Source organism: Wyeomyia smithii, chromosome 2, assembly GCF_029784165.1.
Source record: "Wyeomyia smithii strain HCP4-BCI-WySm-NY-G18 chromosome 2, ASM2978416v1, whole genome shotgun sequence".
Lineage (NCBI taxonomy): Eukaryota > Metazoa > Arthropoda > Insecta > Diptera > Culicidae > Wyeomyia > Wyeomyia smithii.
The window spans coordinates 111,787,617-111,812,270 of NC_073695.1; the positions used below are offsets into that span (position 1 = coordinate 111,787,617).

A 24,654-nucleotide genomic window follows, 5' to 3' on the forward strand; every position below is an offset into this window, starting at 1 on the left:
CTCCGAATATGTTATGAGAACGTCGGGTTATGCATTAATTATAATCGCGTAGTTTAAAAACCTCACTGTTAGATACGTTGTAAAAAAAGCTCTTAACTCATTTTATAATCCTTTTTTTACATACCTATGCATTTTTTATGTTTCGATTTTTAGCTATGTTGCACTTTCGCGAATTACTGACCCTTTCAATGAAGCAGACGGGGGAAACGATGATTGCTACTGAGCGGTAGCATTGAAAAGGTTCCCCGAGCTACCAACTGATAAATGTTTGAAGTTTTTCGCACATCTCATGCCCGATATCAGCATTTTGTTTGCTTATCGAATTTATCCTAAAAGTGAACGTCTTCACGATAGAGTTGTTAGATCTTTAGTTTATGGGAGGTCAATCACTGAACCGTCGGAAACGATTCGTAGGAGTTGTAAAAGTATCCATTAGTATTTAATTGGTGCGCATATTTGCATCTAGGTGGTTCCTTGAGGATACTTTTATTAAAATAAACGATAAATTCTTGGAACCGACTGCTGTACGCTACGTAAATAGTTTTGATAGTAATCATACGAAAAAGCTGCATTGGAATCCAAATAAACCGTGGGTTTCTTGTGCTTATCAGTGCTTCATTCAGAGAAAACCGCATGTGTTCCCCGAATTCTAGTTTTGTAGTTTGTGGTGAAAAATAAACCGTAGTAGCGTAGGGTACGTGTGTCATATTTCGAAGATTGTAGACTGATGACTATCAATTCCACTAAGATTGCTTGAGAAACGATGTTTGGAAGTAACATTGAAACCAAATCTTAGCTAAAGTAGGCCTGACAGTCATCATTGCTGGCCAAGCCCATTTCATCGTAACTTGGGGATACTAGAAAAGATATTGATGATGCGGTACTTACTTAAAAGGAGGCCACCGATAAGGGATTAGATCGCATCATACAAGCGATCATTGAGTCCACTTAGCGTTACCCAAGTTGTTCCACGAGGAGGCGGACTCTTTTGCAACCCTTTTGTAGTTTGAGGTGGTAAATAAATTAGTTTAACTTATTTTTAACCAGCTAAATAATGTTAATAATGTTGATGTGTCTGATTTGACACCAGGAGGTTTAAAAACTTGGGATTAGTACGATACAAACATTTCAATTCAAGGATTGCATGCAGAACAATAAAAAAATGGTCTGATTTAGTTGATTATTTATGTTTAAATGATTGAAATATTATTTCCAAGTAATACCGTAAGCCGCAGCGAGATTGTGCCAGTGGGGGTGAGATTGTGCCATACAAACCTATTGATTGTCAATCATCCCATGGCGATCACAAGACCAATCTTTCTTGAATAAGTTTCCTTGAATACCTATTCAAGAAAGACTAATCTTCTGACCCAGAAAAGTCACGGGTTAGATGGCTCAATCTTACCCCCACTGGCACAGTCTCACCCCGACTAACGGACAATTAAACCGCAATATATAAAATGTTCATATTTTCTGTTTATAACAGAAATTCAAGACTTGAGAATAGAATGTTCAAAACGAATATATACCCTTTTGAAATATTTTATGCAATTCCTATCTCGTCAGGCTGCTATGCTCAAGAAATTCATAATAAACATATAGAAATAATTTTGGAGCATCCTCCAGTTACTTCCGACAAAAATTATTTCACCAACACATTTGCTCTCCCTTTTTTTTCATTGTTTACACTCAAAACGAAGGTGAGTAGGAGCCACTAATGGCCGACCACGTGGCCGATTTCGAATTTTCCATAGCCGGATTTAGTATTGTAGCGTAACCGGGTGACACCCGTGGCGGAAAATTTGGGTGTCACTCCTTTCCCCCTGGGTGTCACCCCACCAGGTTGCAGTAAAATCATTTTGTTATTAAAAATTGTAAGAGCTAGCATTGCATTGAATCTACTCATTTTTAAAAAATTGGTTAAGATTATGTGCAATTTTGTCGCCTTTTGGAAGGTGACACGTATAAAAATTTTCCTCATGGGTGTCACCTCCTAGAGGGCCACCGCCCCACGAACTCTGGTCCAGAAATGAAAAAAGGTGGTCAAAAGTCATTTTCTCGTAAATGTTACATTTTAGAGCAACACTTGTTACCGTTGAGGCACTTTGCTCATTTTGCCTGTCTAAATACGTTTTTGTTAAGTAGTTATTAAAAAACTTAAAAGCTAAAAGTAGGATAGTTTAAAATTGAATATACACTCCCCTAGAACAGTTAGGAAAAAATCCACTCGATACGCAACCCTGATGCTGCTGAATAAAATGCACCACCCAAGTAGGCTGTCAGAAGAATGCTCCCGGCGTTATAATAGGAAATTTATACTAAGGAAAAAAGGGGAAATTTGGGGTAAGCTACTGGGTCCCACGAATAGTAAAGGCCTTTTACACTTGTGCTACCATCAGAGAAAGGTCGAATGTGCTAATAGTTAAGTGACCTTAAAATAAAGTTCAAGTTAGTTAAAAATAAAAAGAAGATACTCCTCTTCATATTACGACAGTGAAGCAAATTGTGCTAATTTTCGGAGAATTGTCGAATCAGGTATGCCAACGGACCTTGAATTAGAAACCCAGTAGCCCTAACCCTACAATGTCTAACCCCCAAAATTATCCCACGTGTTTGCATAATCAGGACCCGGAATTGTATCTTAGATACAGATCGGAAGTAAGCGGTTACCAGCAGCCGACTTGGCGGCAAATACTCCCTTGGTCCGGTTTCACGGGACGGGTTAAGCTGATTAGGCCACGAGAGCCTTATTCCGCCCAGGAAACGCACCGGAGATGGGACAGCGTAAACCCCTAGCCCATTAGAGCGGGAATAAACCGTTCCCTAAGTACCCAGCCACAGCAGCAGAGTCCGATCAACGGCAACAGAGGCAGCCGCAGCGTTAACCGCTGCGTGAACGAGCCAAGCAGCATAAAAGTCCAGCAGCAACGAGCATCGTCAGCACCCGAAGCAACAGAAGCAGCAGTGAAAGCCCGGCCGGCACAGTAAGACTTGCGATCGTGCAAGTGGATAGCAGATTAATATAGTATTAAAATTAACTATTGTCCTTTTATTGCCCGAACATCCAATTCTTTGATCAGCCCTTCGATGTCAGAGCCGACCCTGAGAGCGAGAAAGCAGCTCACGGCCGTGCTAGCCGTTTGAAAGAGGTTAGTGTTGCCCACCCTCACTAGATCGCCGATGGTGTTGCCCAGCGATCGAGATTTAGTTTTGGTAGGTCCTCCACCGACCAAGTAATATACTGTCTTCGGGAAAGTTGTAGAGTGAAAAAGGCCCTTCTTCAGACACTAACAGATCTGTGATGAATCCCCCTACAAATGAGATAAGAAGAATATTTTTTTTAAAATCAATATATTTGATCGCCGTCTTGGGCAATGTTTTCCAAAATAACATTTGCTGAAGACACTAAGTAGGTATTTCTCAATCTTGCTAAGTTATCTGATTATGTTCAATTATGGTAAAAAAAGGTTTTTGTCGTTAAAATTCATATTTTATACCACTATACCTTTGATATTCTAACTGAACTTTTAAAACAACATCAGACCTTTATTTTCTACATGTTACAGCAGACTTTATTTCATGATTATTAGGTTGCTATCAATTTTCCCTGTCAAAAAATTAACTTTTGACAAGTAATTCTCGATTTTCTACCGTTTCCCAACACATCCCATGGCACGGCACTGAAAAAGCCCCCACACGTGTGTCACCCTTCATGATTCATGACTAACACAAAAAACCTAAATTAATCCACCTAGCGGTCAGACTCAGCCTTTCTCATTCAAACTTATTATTTGTAAAAATAGATTTACATGAATGCTTAAATCCAATAAATGTTTATCCACTCTTTGGGTTCTAAAATATTGATGTTGTAATTAAAGTATAAAATATGAAATTTGACGTAATGTTAGTACTTAAGAAATAGCGAAATAAAAGCAATGACTCTTAATTTCGAACAATTTAATCACGAGCGATGCCGGGAACGTTCAGATAGTTCAGATACCACATTTAAATCATGTTGAGCCATATATATTGATCGAAGCAGGTAAAGTGTTGAATAGTCTTTGAATTTCTTTTCTTTCTAAAACTTTTAAACAGCATATCAAATTGTTATGAAGTTTGTTATTTGTAAGTTTGAGAGATGACTCATTTGTATGACACTAGTTATGTTCAAATAAGTCGAGTAATACTTGAGATAATAGACTTTCGTTGTTTTACAAATTAAAACATAACGCTTGCTTAAGTTTGATTACAATCAAATGATAAGGTAACGTATGGGGCAGCCAAACTTTTAAACCACGTGTTCAATCATAATTCATCAGTTAACCCTTAACTAGCCCGTTCATCTGATATCAATATTGTTCAAATCGGTTGTGTAGTTTCTAAGATAATGAAGTTTCGTGATTTTCACATTTCGATACATTACAGACGAAGTTACAGTCCGATTACTGCAAAATTCAATAGGGTGTTATGAGGTAGGTAGACCTTTTATTTGATACTAATTCTGTGGAAATCGGGTCAACCATCTCAGAGAAATATGAGTGAGTCCAAGTAAGTTGTCTTGGAATATGTTTCTTTTCATAGCTGGATTTCACATTTTTAAACATTACAGGCAAAGTAATGATCCGTTTGTAAAAAAAAATCATTAGTGTCTTATGGGGCAACAAGACCTTTCATATGGCACTAATTTTATAAAAATCGGGCCAGCCATCTCTGAGAAACATGAGTGAGATTAAATAGTCTCCAGAACACATTTCTTTCCATAACTTCTGAACCACATGTTCAATCTTCATAAAATTCAAAAGTTAAGGGTTTTTAAGGTATCCCGTTCATTTGAAACTAATTTTAATCAAATCAGATGTGTGGTTTCTGAGATATTGATGTTTCGTGGTTTTTACACTTTGATACATAACCTCTAAACTTGAAATCAGATTACAATAAAATTCAATAGAGTCTTATAGAGCAACTAGACCTTTCATTTGCAATTAATTTCATTGAAATCTGTTCGGTCAGACCATCTCTAAGAATAGTGAGTGCGAAAAAAGGTGCACATACACACGTACACACCCACACACAAACATATACACCTATACATGCTTATATGCAGAAAATGCTCGATTCGTCTAAGTCGAGTAGTATATGACATTCGGCCATTTGGATCACTTTTCTACCTTTTAATTAGCCAGTGATCGTTAGGAGGAAGTCAATATGTTTACTTTCATTATCTGATTTCACATTTTCATGAACAACGGACAAAGTTACAATCCGATTGCAATGAAATTCAATAGCAACCTATGGGGCAACTAGACCTTTCATTTGACACTAACTTTGTGAAAATCGGTTCAGCCATCTCTGAGAAAAAATGAGTGAGTTAAAACAACCTCAGGATAACTTTTCTTTACATAACTTTTGAACCATATGTTCATTCATTAAGAATTTCAAAAGCTAAGGGTTCTGGAGACAGCCCGATCATTTGAAATCAATTTTATTAAAATCGGTTGTGTGGTTTCTGAGATATTGATATTTCGTGATTTTTACATTTTGATACATAACCTCTAAACTAAAAATCCGATTACAATGAAATTCAATAGCAAGAGAAAGGCAAAAATTAAATTTCTGAAATTTTAATGAAATTTTAATTATAATAATTATAATACTGACTTATAATTTTTTATGACATATTCTTTGACTGAAATTTTGACAACTGAAAAGGATCCTCACGCAAGAAGATTGGCCCCCACAATCCTAAATTCAGCCCTCAAGATATTTCTCTACAGCTGACATTGATTACACTGGTCGACAAAAGTGAAAACAATACGGCCTTAAAGCTCAAGCTGAAAAACAAAATGAATGATTATAGTTATTTAACCATTCTTGTGAATTTTGATGTCCCTAGCCATTTCAAAAACGCAATTCAATTCACACTTTTCACTTCATTGTTAACGTTAACCGTTCGCCACCTTTCACTACTGTTGAATCGGTGGAGACGCTGGGTAAACCATTCGATAGCATTCTAGGGAACGAGTTTCAAACTCTAAAAAGATAATTGAATAGTATCTCTAGAGAAATTTGAATCTAGAGCTCAAGAATAATATTCTAGAGGAAAACATTCTTCGATAAAATTGTTTGTTAGGGTGACCAAAGCTATCTATGAAATCAGATATCTAATTTTCGTATCATATTTAAAGATTGTTCTACAATGTTGCTTTATAGAAAAGTTATTTCCATCTTTGAAAACACCCGATTTGAAATAAATTTACAATTTATAAATTATGTTAAGGTGATAATGAAACAATTTTTACCGTTATGAATTTCGGATACGAAAACGATATTGTTCAATTTAGAGAGGAACAATCTATTAACTTGATCTATGTCCTTTTTATTCATTTCTTTTAAAAATCGTGAAACAAGTTAGATAGGAAGAAAAAATTGTTCCTTTTTAAATTAAACAATGTCGTTTTCGTACTTAACCCGTAAAGACCCGGGACGAAACTTGTTTTTTGAAAATGCTCGTGCTCAACACTGAAATGGCCGATTTGGGAAAACTTGGAATTCTAGTCAAGGGTATAGTTGCTCTAAGTTTTGGTAAAGGTGCCACCCCTCTGGACCCCTCCCCGTTTTTGTGAGACGCAAATATGTCTGTGTTTTTTTTTTCAAATTTTTCAAACAAATTGAGCAAACACTGGGAATTTTCACATGTATCAATTGCTCCATGTATCAAATCATGTCAGGTGGATGAAATATGTTATGTAAGAGTGAATTTTGGAGTTTCCAAATTATTTCAGTACAAATTCACAAAACTACGTATGTTATTAGAAAATCAAACAACAAAACCATTCTTCAAATTTTAGGCTCTACATTTTTGAAGTAAGGTCTCCTGAATTAATATGCGATAAAAATTTAATTTAAGCATGCAAACATTTTGAGAAAAACCAGTTTAAATTCACCAAAGTACGTATTTTCATGGAAACATGATTTTCCCAGTCTCCCACGGTAGGTTTCTACTTAGCTCTTCAATTTTCAAGCTCTATATTTTTTGAGTGACGTCTCCTGAATCCAAAGATGGTGAAAGATTTTTTCTAGCATGCACAGATTTGGAGACGAATTTTCTGTACGCCACCTTTCATATTAGACCGCGGACACGCAAATAATGTAATGACAAACAAACGAGTGCACTTTAAATTAGGGGTAATGACAAGCTTGCCAAAAATTCTGTAAGTGTAAATAATAAACCTGACCAGCGCCAAATTTTAGGGGGGGAGGGGGGTGCTCCAAGGGGCCATAGTCTTCGCGCCCTCACAAAATTTGACTTTTTATTACTCATGACTAAATTCAAAAAATTGAAAATCTGAAATATTTCGTGCCACTGTAAAATATCCGAGATTTCAATAAAACTAACAAAAACGTTCTATAACCTTTCTTCAACTTCCTCAAAAACTTCGACAACTGATGGTAATATTTCACTACCTGCTCTATGCAATAAATAAATGTTTGATATTTGCAGAATTTACCTATGTAATTTATGTAATTTAATGTAATTTATGTATTTATCTGGTGCGTTATCCAAGTCGTGTAGAATTCTGATTTTTCTGGCATAATGACATGTTAATAATTCGCAGTTTTTAAAGAACCATTTTTTAAAACTTTCTCATTGAAATAATAAAAACTATTCTATTGATCTTCGTCGCCAGTAATGCCAATTTCGCTAAGTTGCTAAGTGCATTTCATTCAGTGGTTGTATTTTTAATTTTTCATTCTACACCTGTATCTGTCAGAAGTAATCCTACATCAAAATCAATTCAACATCATTTGCAGAGAAATCAATGGAGCAATAATCTATGCTATTGGATGAGTTGCTAAGAAAAAAGCGTAAAAGGAGACCGGGAACACACTCTTGAGAATTTGGCATAGCACAATGTTATGCTATAATGTGTAATAAGGCAATTTCCTATAAACACTTTTCAATAAACTCATCAACCGCAAGCATCTCATGGTAGTTTTAACATTTGATAATTGAACAACGCAATTCACATATTAGGATGAGCTTTAATGTCTCTTCGTTTTCGACAAAAATGGAGGATTTCTCCTCCAATTCAATTGTGTCTCTAGCGTTGTCGCTGCGTAATGACTTCGTCCTGTCGATTAAACTCCCATTTCTTGTTCAAATCATTGAGCAATAAAAAAATCAATTGCTTTCTTCCGCTGCTAAAAATAGCTCCTACAACGTGATCCATTACCGCAGACAGGAAACGCAAAACGACAACTGGTGGTCTGGCCGTGAAACCATTCGTCACCTCATCACGGTGGCATTCCGATCCGAGCAACAACCCACCCCAATCGGTAGCTATGGCATTCAACTTCGTCCTCGTCTAAGGCGCATTCCCTTCCACGTACAAACGTGCGGAGCATAATCATCTCTTAACCTCTCTCATGGGCCTCGCAACCTTTACTCGATAAAAAGATACGACCTTCGCCGCCAACGACGACAGTGATAAGCCTGGGGATGCGAACCAGCATTTTCGCACAACTTCCAGCAATTTCATTGACCAATTTTCTCTCCTCCTACAGGTTTTCGTGCCGACGTACAACCGGACGTCCATGCGGATGGTGAAAATCAATGACATCGCAGACTATGACAGCTTACCGAAAACCAGCTGGAATATTAAGCAACCCGACTTTGAAGATCGCAGCCGGGAGGACTGTTTAGCGGCAACAGGTACGAGCGGCTGCGTAAGATTTAAGACCAGTCGTTCCGGGTTACAAATAGGATAATATATACTCCTGAGTCCAGCAATGTTCCGCCAATAGAAGAAAGGAATTGCTTCTCAGAGATTTGTGAAACATTTGTATTAATACGGAGCACCGAAGATTAATTCGTTAACCCTCTAGTGTCCAGTGCCGCCTTTAGAAGGTCTTCAGTTGAACCTCTAAAAAGCTTTCATCAATACTTAAAAAATGTTTATAACAATACTTAGTGATTTATTCGAAGTCCGTCTGAAAATTAACTCGGGCACTAGAGAGCTAAGGTGCAACATAAGTTCATCTTTTGGCAGCCGGGGGTTTCTTTTGAGTTCACGCTATTGAATTTTTGAAACGGATGTTGAAAATGAGTCATATAAGTTACTGTTACGGTTGGCTGATTATAGATATCCTGTGGAAAAGGATATAGACAGATTGAAAGAAGCCATATATCTCTGACTTTAATGTTCGTAAAAGTTCGAATTAACTCAATTGATATCAAAAGCTTTACCGTTTAGTAAGTCAAAAGTCTGCGTAATGGGTTCAATTTATATTTTTAACATAAATCTCAGCCTTTAATTTTAGCCATTTGTTGTTTAATTTATGGGTCGTTCCATACGAAGTGTCCATGCCACTCCTGCACACGACTATCACGGATTTGGCTCGAAGTTCGGGGAATTCTTTATTTAGGTTCACTTTGAAAAAATTCCAATTTCGATGTCGGAATATCCCCGCTCTGTGGGGCAAAATAACACATTTTCGTTCAAAATTTTTTATTCTTTTTCTTAAAATTCATAGACCTAAGATGTCTGAGAAATACTGATAGATGGGTAGTTTTTGAAGAAAACAAACCGACGAATTCAGAAAAAAGTGTTGCCAGATGGATTATTTTTGTAATTTAAAACTAAATTTAAAACTTTCGGCGAATGCAACCATTTTTATTTGAAATTCGATAATTTCATCGTGTTCCATGAAAAAATTCACGCAAGAAACAGCTATCACTCCGAGGTAATATGGGTCAATCTCTAGATATACCATTTTTACTAATACCGCGTTCCAAACAACACCAAAATTGGGATTTTTGCAAAGTGAACCTAGAAGAATAGTTCTTCCAGCTTTGAGCCAGATTCGTGATGGTCGATGGCAGCTACTACGCAGGACATGCATTAAATTTATTAAAACAAATTTCACAATTTATAACATGGTTCGTGGTGCTTCAATTGAACGTTTAGTTTTCAAATAATGATTTTTCATAACTTATTTGTGCCACCTGACAAGAAGTCAAACTCTATGTAACATCAGTTTCCTGACGCTATACAGGTGAGGTTTTTGGTAACTTCAATTCAATTCAATTTTCTTTTGTACAGTTTTTATTATCATTATGTGCTGCTAACAAATCTACATCAAATTTATTATTCCTCTCGGAGGGTTTCTTGGCGCGGCTGTATGTAATCGTAGGCTCTCGTTTAGCTGTCGCCTTTAATTGTCGTACAGTTATAAATTTTGTTCTTATTGCGCCTACAGGTAGACATGTCGACTACACGCAACATGGCTAGCACTTGGAATGTTCAAATGGGCAAAGAAGTGAAGGTCACAGCACAATATAGACACAAGTATAAACTAACAAAAGGTTTCCTTCATGTAACATAGTTGTAACATTGCAATGATTAAATCTCATTATAAATTAAAGTGGAATACGTAGACCGCGAAGAATTTGAGAACGGATCGTTTCATTGAATTTGAATAAATTTTCCATTGAATTTGTATAAATGTTCTTTATAAGCAAGCAAATTAAGAACATTTGAGAAATATATTGAGGATTGAGATGTATCAATTTTAGCAGGTGAAATCTTTCGAATGTTTTATCTCTAAAACTTTATTCTCTAATCTCAATGTTGTATAGACGAGTTATGGACAATTAATTTCTTAAGGGGTAATATCTAAAGGTCTCTGCATCAAGTTTCGACCGCTATAGCGTCACAATTTCCCTTTTTTCAGTCGATCAGCCATTCTCGTTGTGTACGTTCTTTGTTTGAGTTTTTCTATCCATTTTAACTGTGAGTTATATTCAAAAGTGCTTAAATGTGAGTGACAAGTTTGAGTTTTGCGTGAGATCGGACGCCAACCGCGTCAAAGTCGCTGAGCATCGCATGTCTGATATCGCGAAAGAGGCTAGGTGCAGCCTTACATCAGATAACATAAAGTAAAAAGAGGAAAATAAAACCCAGGAATGACAACTTTACGGCGCAGGGATAGCTGACTGTATTAAAACATTTAATAAGGGGCTTTGTTATTGCGATTCTTAAGATTTATAGCATTTTAAAACTTTAAACGCGTTTTTCTCAAAACCATGTTTTCGAAATCGGCGAGCAGTAGAACTTAAAAAGTTTACATCCGATTGACTTGAAATTTTAACTGTAGCTTCTTCATTAGATTATATAGTGAAGTTCACACGATTTTAGCGATTGATTAACAACAACAAAAGTTATAAACAATTAAAGTCGATATTTTGTCGAAAATGAGTTTTTTTATTCAAGCCGAAGAAAAATTCTAAAAATTTTAACAAATTTTGCGAAGAAAAATTCTAAAATTATAATCATGTGTACTTCACTAGCGACACTTATCTAGATAACGAAAAAAAAATTGTTTTGGTTATACTGCCCATAATCGCATACCAGTCCCACCTGTATTTTTGTAGTTCTTCTAGAGAAGTTATGGTTAATGTCTATCTCATTATATTGTGTCGAAAATATGGCAATAAACCACGCTCAACAGCTGAAATAACTTGAGGAAGAAAAATACCTTCACGCGCTATTTTGTCAACTTGATGAAAATGAAGCTGGGACTGATATGCGATTATGGGCAGTATAGGTGGCGTTGGGCTCGACTTCTACTGCTCGCCGCAGACGAACTAAAAAAAAAGCGGTACACGGCAATCGCTGCACAGCCACCATTTTGTAAAAAAAATAGCAATGATTTTTTTTCTATTCTCCAAGAGTTGCTTAATCCAATGATATATTATGTATATACCTTACATCTCAAATGTCCTTTAAAAAAATCATGGAAAAAACCTTGTTTTTTTTTGAGCATTTGGTAGATATTACCCCTTAAGGGGGGACCCTACTCTAGAAGGTCGAAAAATCATGAATTTTCATATTTTTTTGGCTGTCTAGAGTAAAGTGAAGTGTTTGGCTATTTTGGCTATTGATTAAGGTATATTTGAATATGTATTTTCCATGTCGTGAATGTAAAAATAGTGAGTATTACACTGTTGGCAGCTGGGAACGTGGATGCTCTCTCTAAAACAGTACCTAACTGGTGGTAAGTTTTTCTCAGCTTCTAGTAGACCGATCGGGCTGAAATTTTTTTACAGTATATAGAAACATATCATCTATCTTGTTACGAAGCCGTTTTTGAAAATTCCAAAAAATGCCAAAATGGCGGCCATTTTAGTAAAAAAATTGTTTTTTTTCATGAAAAATCACTATTTAAAAAATCATAAAACATTGAAAAACTCAGATATCAAAAAACGGCTACGTAACAAGTTAGATAATCCATTTTTACATGTTAAAAAAAATTCAGCGAAATCGGTTCAGTAGATGCTGAGAAAAATTTACCACCAGTTGAAAGAACATGGTTTCGAGAAAAACACTGCCAATAGCGTAATACTCACTATATTTGCACCCACGGTACACAAAATACATCTTCAAATATACCTTAATCGATAGCCGAAATGCCCGAACACCTCACCTTTCTCTAAACATTCAAAAAAAAATTTTACGAAAATTCATTATTTTTCAACTTTCTATAGTAGGGTCCCCCCTCAATATACCTTCATACAATAAAAAAAAGGTTCGAAGTTGAACTACGTTTCTTAGCAAGCAGCGCTATGAGCATGTAAAATGAAAATCTAAAAATCGTGGCATCACGCAACTTGTCCAATTTCAAATGCTTTTAACTCAATCAATTTGCTATGGATGAATTGGAAAAATTCGTTGCGCGTTTACCTGAGGGTAAAAAAACGTAGTTTTATTATGCCAACTTTTGTAATATTGAAAAATGTCTTCAACCAATAAAAGCTGAAAATTAATTAAATAACATTCAAAATGGACAAAGACACCAACATCGGGAAGACGCTTTTCACCACCGTAGAACGACTATCTTTTTTTCCTCTCATCAAAAAATTATTGTCATTCTGTGCCGAACACGCATCAGCATCGGTTGTGCTTCGAAATCGCTCCGATAAATTTCAATACGTGTGTGCAAGTGGTGTCATTTTTTGACCGGTGTCTTTTGTCTAGATTGCTGTATCGCAAGGTCAAGCGCCTTTGTGTTACTGTGTCGCTTTGTAGCTGCCTGCTGTCGAACGAATTGTTGGTGAGTGCAGTGCACTCCAACAAAAGGAGAAAAAGAAAGGAAGGTACGTGCTTCTTGTCTGTCCCATCGGCGCGCTAGGTTTAGCGCGATGGATGTACACCCCCCACCTCCCGCACCTCCATCCTCGAATCCCCTCGACCCTGTCCCTCCTGCACCCTGTCCCACCTAATATTAATTCCTCAGCTCCCCCACGTGTCAGATTGTATCCAGATGGATCGACTCTTCCGGTGGCAGTTTACCTCAGGCCTAAAGCGGGGCCGAAATCGAAATCTTTAAACATTCTACAGATTTCGAAAGACCTGACGTCACACTTTAAAGCTGTGACTGAAATTTTAAAAATCAGGCCGAACAAGCTCCGTGTCGTGGTCAATGACCTTGAAGAGGCCAACGATATAGCTTGCTCCGAGCTTTTTACACGGGAATACCGTGTCTATGTACCCGCTAGAGATGTGGAGATCGACGATGTCGTGACCGATTCGAGTCTGTCCGTCGAGTGTATATTGAAAAGTGCTAAAGGGTGCTTTAAAAACAACACATGTCCCGATGTGAAGGTGCTCGACTGCAAGCAATTGCGGTCGGTATCGATCGTCGGTGACAAAAAAGTTTACACTCCGTCAGACTCGTTTCGAGTTATGTTCGCCGGGTCTGCACTACCAAGCCACATCTCGATCCACCGGGTTCGTCTCCCTGTGAGGCTATACGTTCCCCGCGTCATGAACTGCACTCATTGCAAGCAGTTAGGCCATACAGCCGCCTACTGCTGCAATAAGGCACGTTGTGGCTAGTGTGGGGAGACTCATGCGGAAGACTCTTGCAGTGTTAGCGCTGTAAAAGTATTCACTGCGGGGAAAATCTGGATGAGCTCTCAACATGTGCAGTGTACATGCAGCGCAGGGATAAAATAAAACGGTCTCTCAAAGAGCGGTCAAAGCGTTCCTACGCTGACATGCTGAAGAAGACCGTTACCACTTCTCCCGTTACTTCGAACCCCTTTGATCTGTTGTCCTCTGATGACACCGATTCTGACGATTCACCAGAGGGAACATCTTATGCCAATCCTGGGGAGTCTAGAAAGAGGAAAAATATTTCCTCTCCTAAACTTCCCCGAAAAGGTCCTAAGATTTCCCAAAGTGAAATGAATGGTTCAAACAAACCTAAAAGTGCAGCGGAAAAACCGAAGCAAACTCCTCCTGGGCTTGCAAATTTAAAGTCCCAGAAGGAGTTCCCAGCACTTCCTGGAACATCTAAAACCCCAGTTGTTCCTTTTGCACATCCAGTTGAAAAATCAAATGCTGGACTGGTGAAATTTTCTGACATTGTGGACTGGATTTTTGAAACTTTCAATGTACCCGATCCAATAAAAGATTTTCTTACAGCATTCCTCCCAACAGTTAGACCATTTTTGGAGCAGTTGACTGCTCAATGGCCCCTCCTTGCAGCGATCGTATCCTTCGATGCCTAACTCATCTGCTTATGTGAAGGATTCTATCTCTGTCTTACAGTGGAATTGTAGAAGTATTCTACCAAAAATTGATTCGTTTAAAGTTTTGATAAATAAAAACAAATGCGATGCATTTTCCCTTTGTGAAACTTGGCTAAATTCGAATACTGATCTAAACTTCCATGATTTTAATATTATTCGCCTTGATCGAGACACCTCATATGGAGGAGTACTTCTAGGGATTAAGAAGTGCTATTCTTTCTATCGTATTAACCTCCCCTCGATTCCAGGCATCGAAGTTGTCGCATGTCAAATGACAATACAAGGTAAAGAGCTTTGTATTGCACAGGTTGGGCAACGGCTGCTCTTTGATTTAATAGAACTTCTTCCCTAGCCACGCTTGATTTTGGGAGACTTTAACTCTCATGGCGTGGCTTGGGGTTCCCCTTCTAATGATAACCGCTCCTCTTTAATTTATAACCTTTGCGATAACTTCGACATGACTATTCTAAACAACGGTGAAATGACACGTGTCCCGAAACCTCCAGCGCGCCCAAGCTCTTTGGATCTCTCTTTATGTTCGACGTCGCTACGGTTGGATTGCACATGAAGGTAGTCCTCGATCCTCGTAACGGTCGTAACGGTCAACGAAAGCGAAGAGTCTTCAAGTAGGTGGATATTTGATTTTGCCAGGAAAGTATGTCCGGACTCTGTTCCTGCGCAAAACTTTGTTCGCGATGCGTCTCCGGGCCACGACGCGATAGAATCACCTTTTACGATGGCAGAATTTTCAATTGCCCTCCTGTCCTGTAACAATAACGCGTCTGGGTTAGATAGAATCAAATTCAACTTGTTGAAGAATCTACCCGGCAATGCCAAGAGGTGCTTGTTGAACTTGTTCAATAAGTTCCTGGAGCAAAATATTGTACCGCAGGATTGGAGGCAAGTGAGGGTGATCGCCATCCAAAAACCGGGAAAACCAGCCTTTGATCACAACTCCTATAGGCCGATTGCAATGCTATCCTGTATCTGGAAATTGATGGAGAAAATGATACTCCGTCGTTTAAACCACTGGGTCGAATCAAATGGTCTACTGTCAGATACTCAATTTGGTTTCCGCCGTGCCAAAGGGACGAATGATTGTCTTGCGTTGCTTTCAACAGATATTCAGCTGGCGTATGCTCGCAAAGAACAAATGGCGTCTGCGTTCTTGGACATTAAGCGGGCTTTTGATTCCGTTTCTATTGACATTCTTTCGGGCAAACTTAACCGACAAGGATTTTCTCCAATTTTGAACAATTTTTTGCACAATTTGTTGTTCGAAAAGCACATGCATTTTACGCATGGCGATTTGGCAACTTTTCGAATTAGCTACATGGGTCTTCCCCAGGGCTCATGTTTAAGCCCCCTTCTTTACAATTTTTATGTAAATGACATCGACGAATGTCTGGCGAATTCATGCACGATAAGACAACTTGCAGACGACAGCGTGGTTTCTGTTACAGGAGCCAAAGCTGCCGATTTGCAAGGACCATTGCAAGATACCTTGGACAATTTGTCTGCTTGGGCTCTACAGCTAGGTATCGAATTCTCTCCGGAGAAGACTGAGATAGTAGTTTTTTCTAGGAAGCATGAACCTGCTCAGCTCCAGCCACAATTAATGGGTAAGACGATTTCTCAGGTTTTGGTACACAAGTATCTTGGTGTCTGGTTCGACTCTAAAGGCACCTGGAGTTGTCACATTAGGTATCTGATGAAAAAAAGCCAACAAAGAGTGAATTTTCTTCGTACAATAACCGGATCATGGCGGGGAACACACCCGGGAGACCTTATAAGGCTTTACCAAACAACCATATTGTCGGTAATTGAGTACGGGTGTTTCTGCTTCCGCTCCGCTGCAAACACACATTTGATCAAACTGGAGCGAATACAATATCGTTGTTTGCGTATCGCCTTAGGTTGCATGCAATCGACCCATACGATGAGTTTGGAGGTCTTAGCTGGAGTTCTACCATTGAAAAACCGCTTCTGGAGCCTGTCTTCTCGTATTCTTATCAAATGTGAGGTCTTGAACCGTCCTGTGATTGAAAATTTTGAAAGTTTAATCGAACTTAATTCTCAAACCCGTTTTATGACATTGTATTTCAATCACATGTCACAAAATATTAACCCTTCTCCGAATATTCCAAATCGTGTCAACTTATTAAATACTTCTGATTCTACTGTGTTTTTCGATACATCCATGATAGAAGAAACTCGTGGAATCCCGGATCATTTACGCGTGCAGCAGATCCCCAAAATTTTTTCCAATAAATATCGAAACATCAACTGCGACAATATGTTCTACACTGACGGATCACTTCTCGATGGGTCCACTGGCTTCGGTATCTTCAATAACAATTTAACCGTCTCCCATAAGCTCGATAATCCTGCTTCTGTTTACGTCGCAGAATTAGCTGCAATTCAGTACACCCTAGGGATCATCGAAAAAATGCCCACGGGCCATTATTTCATTTTTACGGACAGTCTCAGTTCCATTGAGGCTCTCCGATCGTTGAAAGCTGTTAAGCACTCTCTGTATTTCCTGGGGAAAATACGGGAACATCTGAGTGCTTTATCCGAAAAATCTTCTCAGATTACCTTAGTGTACTGCTCGATACCGGGCAATGAGAAAGCGGACTCTTTGGCTAAGGTGGGCGCAACAAACGGTGAAATTTATGAAAGACCAATTGCCTTTAATGAATTTTTGCATTTGTACGTCAGAATACGATCATCAGTTGGCAAAATTCTTGGACCAGAGGGGAAGGTGGTTACATTCCATTATACCCAAGGTATCGACGAATCCGTGGTTCAAGGGGTTGGATGTAGGTCGAGATTTCATTTGCGTGATGTCTCGGCTTATGTCCAATCACTATAGATTTGATGCGCATCTCCGTCGTATTGGGCTCGGGGAAAGCGGTATCTGTGCCTGTGGTGAAGGTTATCACGACATAGAGCACGTTGTTTGGTCATGCCCTGTCCACCGTGACGCCAGGTCTAAATTAGTAGCCTCCCTTCAGGCCAGAGGTAGACGGCCAGCTGTTCCTGTTCGTGATGTCTTGGCGAGCCGTGACATACCCTACATGACCCTTATATACATTTTCCTAAAATCCATCCATGCCCCAGTCTAGTCCCGTTCCCCTCCGTCTACACCCAACAAAACGACAAGAACACGTTTAAACCTTAAGCAGAGGTTTTGGAATCAACAACTGCACCCCACACGAATTCACCAGGACCTGAGAACCCGAAGCCTTCAGTGATATCTTGGCTCAGCGGCACATACCATAGGCCACTTGAACTCTAGCGAACAACAACAACGAACCATAACCAGCAACTAGCCCCCGCACAATACCTTCAGGACCCGAGAATTACAAGCCCCTCTTCCAGCTCATGACATCGTGGCTCAGCAGAACAAATCCATACATGCTGCATATTCATGGCCATTCGAAGAGCATCAGACGACCATCAAACTACAAAAGAGTGATTGAAAAATACATCCTAGTTTTAAGATAGACTTAATTTCAGCTCGTAGTCGGCAGCGGGGATAAAAAATTTGCTTTAAGATTTTAAGTCTTCAGATATAATTGGCGCCGTTAAACATTAAATTGTATTTGTGCCGTGTCAAATAAATGATATGAGAAAAAAAAATAATTATTGAATCAGAAATTCAAATTTTATAAATTGGTGAGCTTTATTGTAAGCATTCCAAAATTGGGGTCTATGCTGGTTGCTATCAAAATTACCATTCCTGGCACATTACGTCAGTTCTGATCCGTTTCTCAAAAAAAAAAAAACAATGATATATTTCTAGAAGTTCTACAGAGTATTGCACGAATGTTTTGTTTGTTTGTTTATTTCTTAATGTATCATCTGACATAAAGTCTTAATGAGAAAATGATAACCAAAGTAATTAGAGTTAGTTAATCTATGTTGTAAAATATGACTAGACACACCAAATTCAAAAAGATGCTCGACACTCGTGAATGTTCTCACACAAAAGGCAACAGGTTCATACTGCCGTGAGATGACATTGTGACGTAGATCCAAGTGATCAGGTTTTCAGTACGGCCCAAAAACGAAAGAATTCTTCGTCACTTTTGTATGGAAATGTGTGCCAACGTCACTTTGTTTTTTTGATTTTATACAACGTACGAATAAGTAACAACGAAAATGAAGATACCAAAAGATACGTCTTCGAATAATGAACAAATTGGCATGAAGAACTCATATTCGAAGAAGTGGCACTTACGTCACTTTGTCATCTCACGGCAGCATAATAACCATGGTTAGTACGATGGAATTGTTCAAAAGCTTCGAAGAGGGCCTCAGCATACGTTGAGATGCACGAAAATTCATCAATGACAGCAGCTTCGGGGAATCCAGTTCAGCATTCAGAATCTCGGCAATGCATACAGCCTGTTGTACTTTGCGGGCGGCGGCGTTCTAGAGTGTCAAGTCCAAGCAGGCGGCAACGATCCGGGTAGGGTGGCAGATTCGTTGGATCACGCCAAGGCAGTTCTTTCAGGGCCAATCGGATGAAACGTCTCTGTATACACTCGAGGCGCAGGTTCCATGAAAGCTGGTGCGGACTCCAAACCGTTTTCTAGTAAAGGTCGTACAAGTGAGCAGTATAAGGCTTTCAGGCGATGGGGATCCTTGGAGTTACGTCCAATTTTTGCGATGAATCCTAATTGACGACTTGCTTTCGAAACAATTGCAGCACGGTGTCTATCGAAAGTCAGCTTTCGGTTAAGAATGACTCCAAGGTCGTTGACGTAATCAACTCTACGCAGCACTTCTCTGTCAACAGCATAATCAAAAAATATTGGCCGTTCAATGCGGTGAAAGGTTATCACTTCAAATTTTGCAGTGTTTAGAATTAGAGAGTTTAGTTTACACCACGTCACAAAGGTATTTAAAATCGATTGTAGACGATAACAATCCTCGATGGTGCGAATCGTCAAGTAAATTTTCAAATCATGCTGGTCCGAAGAAATATAGTTGCGTGTGCAATTCAGTACAATACAGCTTACAATGATCTCAAACAATTTAAACGCAGCTGACAGATTAGGGGCCATCCACATACCACGTGGACAGATTTTTAACGATTTTGACCCCCGTGGACAACTGTCCATATAAATTTAATAAAAATTGTATGGACCGTGGACATTAGCAAACATAGAAATTGAGGCAAAATTAATATATTGCTGACATTTTACGTGGATCAGACACCCACCAATCGATTCCTGAGACTTTTTACTCAATATTAGATAAAATTTGACTATCACTTTTGGATATCAAGGCATTAGCAATAATGCTCAGACATACTCGATATTTTTCTGTTTTGTGAAACATACTAAAACCATGCCAAAGCCGTTTCCGTAGAATCACCGTTTTGAGCTCAGTTTTTGTCCGATTTAAGATCTGTTTTTTTTTTTTTTTTCAAAAGATGGGTAAGAAGATGCTAGGGCTTCAAATCGCGAGTCGACAACTTGGAAGGAGCGTCAAACTAAGCTCCGGTCCTCACAAATTCCTATCTCACGCCTTCACGAGTCATAGGATACAATAGACTACCAGTTAAAACATGGACATAACTGGTTGGCGTTGCCTGGGCAATGTTGTCATCCGACAATAGCAAGTGAGAAGGTGCGACGCGATCGTTGGCGCTGTAACCATATCTCGGCGGTAGAGGAAATGCTTCGCCAACCCGAGCGTCTGTTCACCAAGCTGGTGCGGCTCAGAACAGCGCCTGATCTCCATGTTAGGAGTGGCTGATCAACGTCCTGGTGTCAGCGTGGGACTCTAATCAGAGCTGACACGATGGCCCTCCGGCGAGACAGCGGGTTGGGGAAGGCCCAAAAAGCCGCCCCGAAAAACACCAAACGTTGCAAATATCGAAGAAGTTAATACGGATCGGAACAATCGGCACAGACCTAGGCGACGAAATGAGGACTGCGATTGGAAACTCGATACATGGAACTGCAGATCGTTACACGCAAAAGTTCAAACTTTAATCATCCAATGTGTCCTTTCAATTCGCACAGAATTTGCTCTGACTTCGCACAACCAATGCGTGATACGCATAACGCAAAAGTTGTACAAGGAATACATTGACAGAGATCAAAATCAGAATATGTATCATATACACAAAAATCGTAATGTATCGGTAAACTTCGGCTTCGGGCGAACGATCAGTTTCGAGGCGCTCAAAAAAACGTTCTTTACTTTCGCGAGCTGGTGCGTATCAACGGCTCGTGCATCCCTAAAAATCGTCAGCAATCGAAACAGCCAATAGCGAGCCTTGTTGCCGCGGAAGTTATTGACGCTGATGCCAGTAACGCAGAACCGAATGCATGTGAATGAAACCAGAGTCATAATTAAATGCAAAATGTTTTGGACTAATCTCATGTTTTTGTTTATTGTTAATGATTGAATGATGTTTTCAAATGACCTGATTCATGAAAGTGAATCGATCAGACAATAATTTCTTCAATCGAGTCAGTACCCAACTTATCAGTATTGATTGCTGGTTGCACTGTTTTAACGATGCCAACCTTCTGAACATCGGCTGATGCTTTATAAGTGTAGTGGTTGGAGCTGCGCAATACATTCAAAATACGCTAGAGCATCAAATGCGTTATGCCCAACGCACATGCGTTGTACTGGTTCCAATTTTAATCAGTAAATGCGCTAATTTCGCTCATAAATGATCTGGTTACGCACACTGTAACTTTTGCGTGTAGGCTTTCACGGCTGCGACAGGATCATATATGATGAACTAAATCCGCGCAACTTCGAAATCGTAGCACTGCAGGAGCTTTGCTGATCGGGACAGAAGGTATGGAAAAGCGGCATCGAGAAGCTACCTTTTATCAGAGCTGTGGCACCACCAACGAGCTTGGGACGGGCTTTATAGTGCTGGGTATGATGCGCCAACGCGTGATCGGGTGGCAGCCGATCAGTGCGAGGATGTGTAAGTTGAGAATTAAGGGCCGGTTCTTCAACTACAGCATCATCAACGTGCACTGCCCACGCGAAGGAAGAGCCAACGATGAGAAAGAAGCGTTCTATGCGCAGCTGGAGCAGGTGTATGATAGCTGTCCGCAACGGGACGTTAAGATCGTCATCGGTGATATGAACGCTCAGATAGGACGGGAGGCAATGTACAGACCGGTGATTGGGCCGAATAGCCTGCACGCCGCATCAAATGATAACGGCCAACGATGTGTGAACTTTGCAGTCTTCCGCGGTATGGTAGTCAGAAGTACCTTCTTCCCCCGCAAAGACATCCACAAAGCCACCTGGAGATTACCTGACTTACAAGTGGAGAACCAAATCGACCACGTTCTAATCGATAGTGAATTCTTCTCTGACGTCATCAACGCCTGCACCTATCGCAGTGCTAATATTGATTCGGACCATTACCTTGTTGCAGTATGCATGCGCTCAAAACTTTCGACAGTGCGAAACACGCGTCAAAGTCGCCCACCGTGACCAAACATCGGGCAGCTACGGGACGCCGAGGTTGCACGGGAGTACGCACAGCAGCTGGAAGCAGCATTACCAACGGAAGAGCAGCTTGGCGCAGCTACTCTTGAAGATGGCTGGAGGAACCTTCGATCAGCCATAGGAAGTACTGCTGTAGCGGCGCTTGGTACTATGGCTTCGAACAGCAGAAACGACTGGTTTGACGACGAGTGCAAACAGTTAGTGGAAGAGAAGAACGCAGCACGAGCGAGAATGCTGCAACACCAAACGAGGGCGAACGTGGAGCGCTACCGACGCGCACGGAACAGGCAAAACTCGGTCTTACGGAAGAAGAAGCGCCAGGAGGAAGATCGAGATCGCGAGGCGATGGAGGAACTGAACCGTGCGAATGACACACGAAAGTTCTACGAGAAGCTGAGCTGTTCCCGCAAAGGCTATGTGCCACAAGCCGACATGTACAGGGACCTGGGCGGCAACCTTCTTACGAACAAGTGTGAGGTGATTGACAGGTGGAAGCAGTACTACGATGAGCACCTTAATGGCGATGTAGCAGAGGACGACGACGGAGTGGTAGTAGATCTTGGTGTACGCGCAGATGACGACAGAATCCCAGCCCCTGACCTCCAGGAGGTTAGAGAGGAGATCGGCCGGCTGAAAAACAATAAAGCCGCTGGAGCTGACCAACTCCCCAGCGAGCTGTTAAAACACGGTGGTGAATCACTGGGTAAGGCGCTACACTGGGTTATTGCCAAGATTTGGGAGGAGGAGGTAGTACCGGAAGAGTGGATGGAGGGTACAGTGTGCCCCATCTACAAAAAAGGCGACAAGTTGGATTGCTGCAACTACCGTGCAATCACGTTGCTGAACGCCGCCTACAAGGTACTCTCTCAAATTCTGTGCCGTCGACTATCACCGTTTGCAAGAGAATTCGTGGGGCAATACCAAGCGGGATTTATGGGTGCCCGCGCCACCACGGACCAAATATTCGCTGTACGGCAGGTCCTACAGAAGTGCCGTGAGTATAACGTGCCCACACATCACTTGTTCATCGATTTTCAATCGGCATACGTCACAATCGTTCGAGACCAGCTATGGCAGATTATGCTCGATTACGGCTTTCCGGATAAACTGACACGGTTGGTCAAGTCGACGATGGATCGGGTGATGTGCGTAGTTCGAGTTTCGGGTCCCTTCGAATCTCGAAGAGGGTTGCGGAAAGTGATGGATTATCGTGCTCGCTATTCAACATCGCTTTGAAAGGTGTGATACGTAGGGATGGACACGAGTGGCACGATTTTTAGAAGGTCTGTTCAGCTCTTTGGCTTCGCCGATGACATTGACATTGTAGCACGAACCCTTGAAAAGATGACGGAGACGTACATCAGACGGAAGGCTGAAGCCGGACGAATTGGGTTGGCCATAAACGCTTCGAAGACCAAGTACATGAGAGGAAGAGGTTCCAGAGAAGACAGTGTTAACCTCCCGCCACGAATTCATATTAGCGGTGATGAAATCGAAGTGGTAGACGAGTTCGTGTACCTGGGCTCACTGGTGACTGCTGACAACGACACCAGCATAGTGATTCGTCGACGCCTAATGGCAGGAAATCGTGCCTACTTTGGACTCCGGAGGACGCTCCGCTCGAATAAAATCCGCCGCCGCACGAAGTTAACCATCTACAAAACACTGGTCAGACCGGTAGTCCTCTACGGCCACGAAACCTGTACTATGCTCGTGGGGTTTTCGAACGAAAGGTGTTGCGTACCATCTGTGGTGGAGTGCATATGGAAGATGGATCATGGCGAAGGCGGATGAACCACGAATTGCATCAGCTGCTGGGAGAACCAATCATCGTTCAAACGGCGAAAATCGGGAGACTACGGTGGGCTGGACATGTCGTTAGGATGTCCGACTGGAACAAGGCGACGGGGCGCGCAGCGAGCAAGGTGGCTCGATCAAGTGCAAGACGACCTACGGGGCCTCCGCAGACGACATGGCTGGCGAGCTGCAGCCATGGACCGAGTTGAATGGAGACGACTTCTTCGAACAGCAAGGGAGATAATATGTGGACAAACTCTTAGAATTTTGATATTTGGTCTTAAAACAAAATGGCGTCGAAAAAACATCGAAAATTTTCAATTTCTCAAAAATTCAAAATGGCGCCATTGTTGAAATATGTTCAAAGTCGAGGAAATTTGTTTTCACATCAAAATACACAAAAAAAATTGTATATAGACACCAAGGCAGAAAAAAAGTCAATTTTTGTTGCACTGTGTTATAAATGGCTTATGAGCCAGACGGTTTGGTTTGATCGGTGCTTCGAAAAATCTGTGAATAGTAACTTTATCTTCTCGAAAAAAAAAAAACTACGGTGTATAAAAACGCTTGCTGGTACCCGAAAATTAAGTATTATTAGTTGGAATTAAATATTTTTATTTGTCCTTAACAGTTTGTTGCTCAATTTAATATGGGATATGATGCTGATCGCATCTTTTTGCAATCCCCGGCAGTGGGAGTAAGGCATCCGTCTGATAACACAGTGGTAAGCTTTGATTGCCAGCGTCCCAAAAACG

The 24,654-nt window shown here is 40.5% G+C and overlaps 1 protein-coding gene across 7 annotated transcripts in view; it reads left to right on the forward strand.

Moving 5' to 3' along the window:
• LOC129722848 (5-formyltetrahydrofolate cyclo-ligase) overlaps positions 1 to 24,654 on the forward strand; it is a 47,722-nt gene that overhangs the window by 17,601 nt on the left and 5,467 nt on the right. For all 7 annotated transcript variants that reach the window (XM_055676646.1, XM_055676647.1, XM_055676645.1 and 4 more), the window contains one exon: positions 8,566 to 8,713. In XM_055676646.1, coding sequence (XP_055532621.1) covers positions 8,566 to 8,713 — 148 coding nt within the window. The remainder of the gene's footprint in view (positions 1 to 8,565; positions 8,714 to 24,654) is intronic.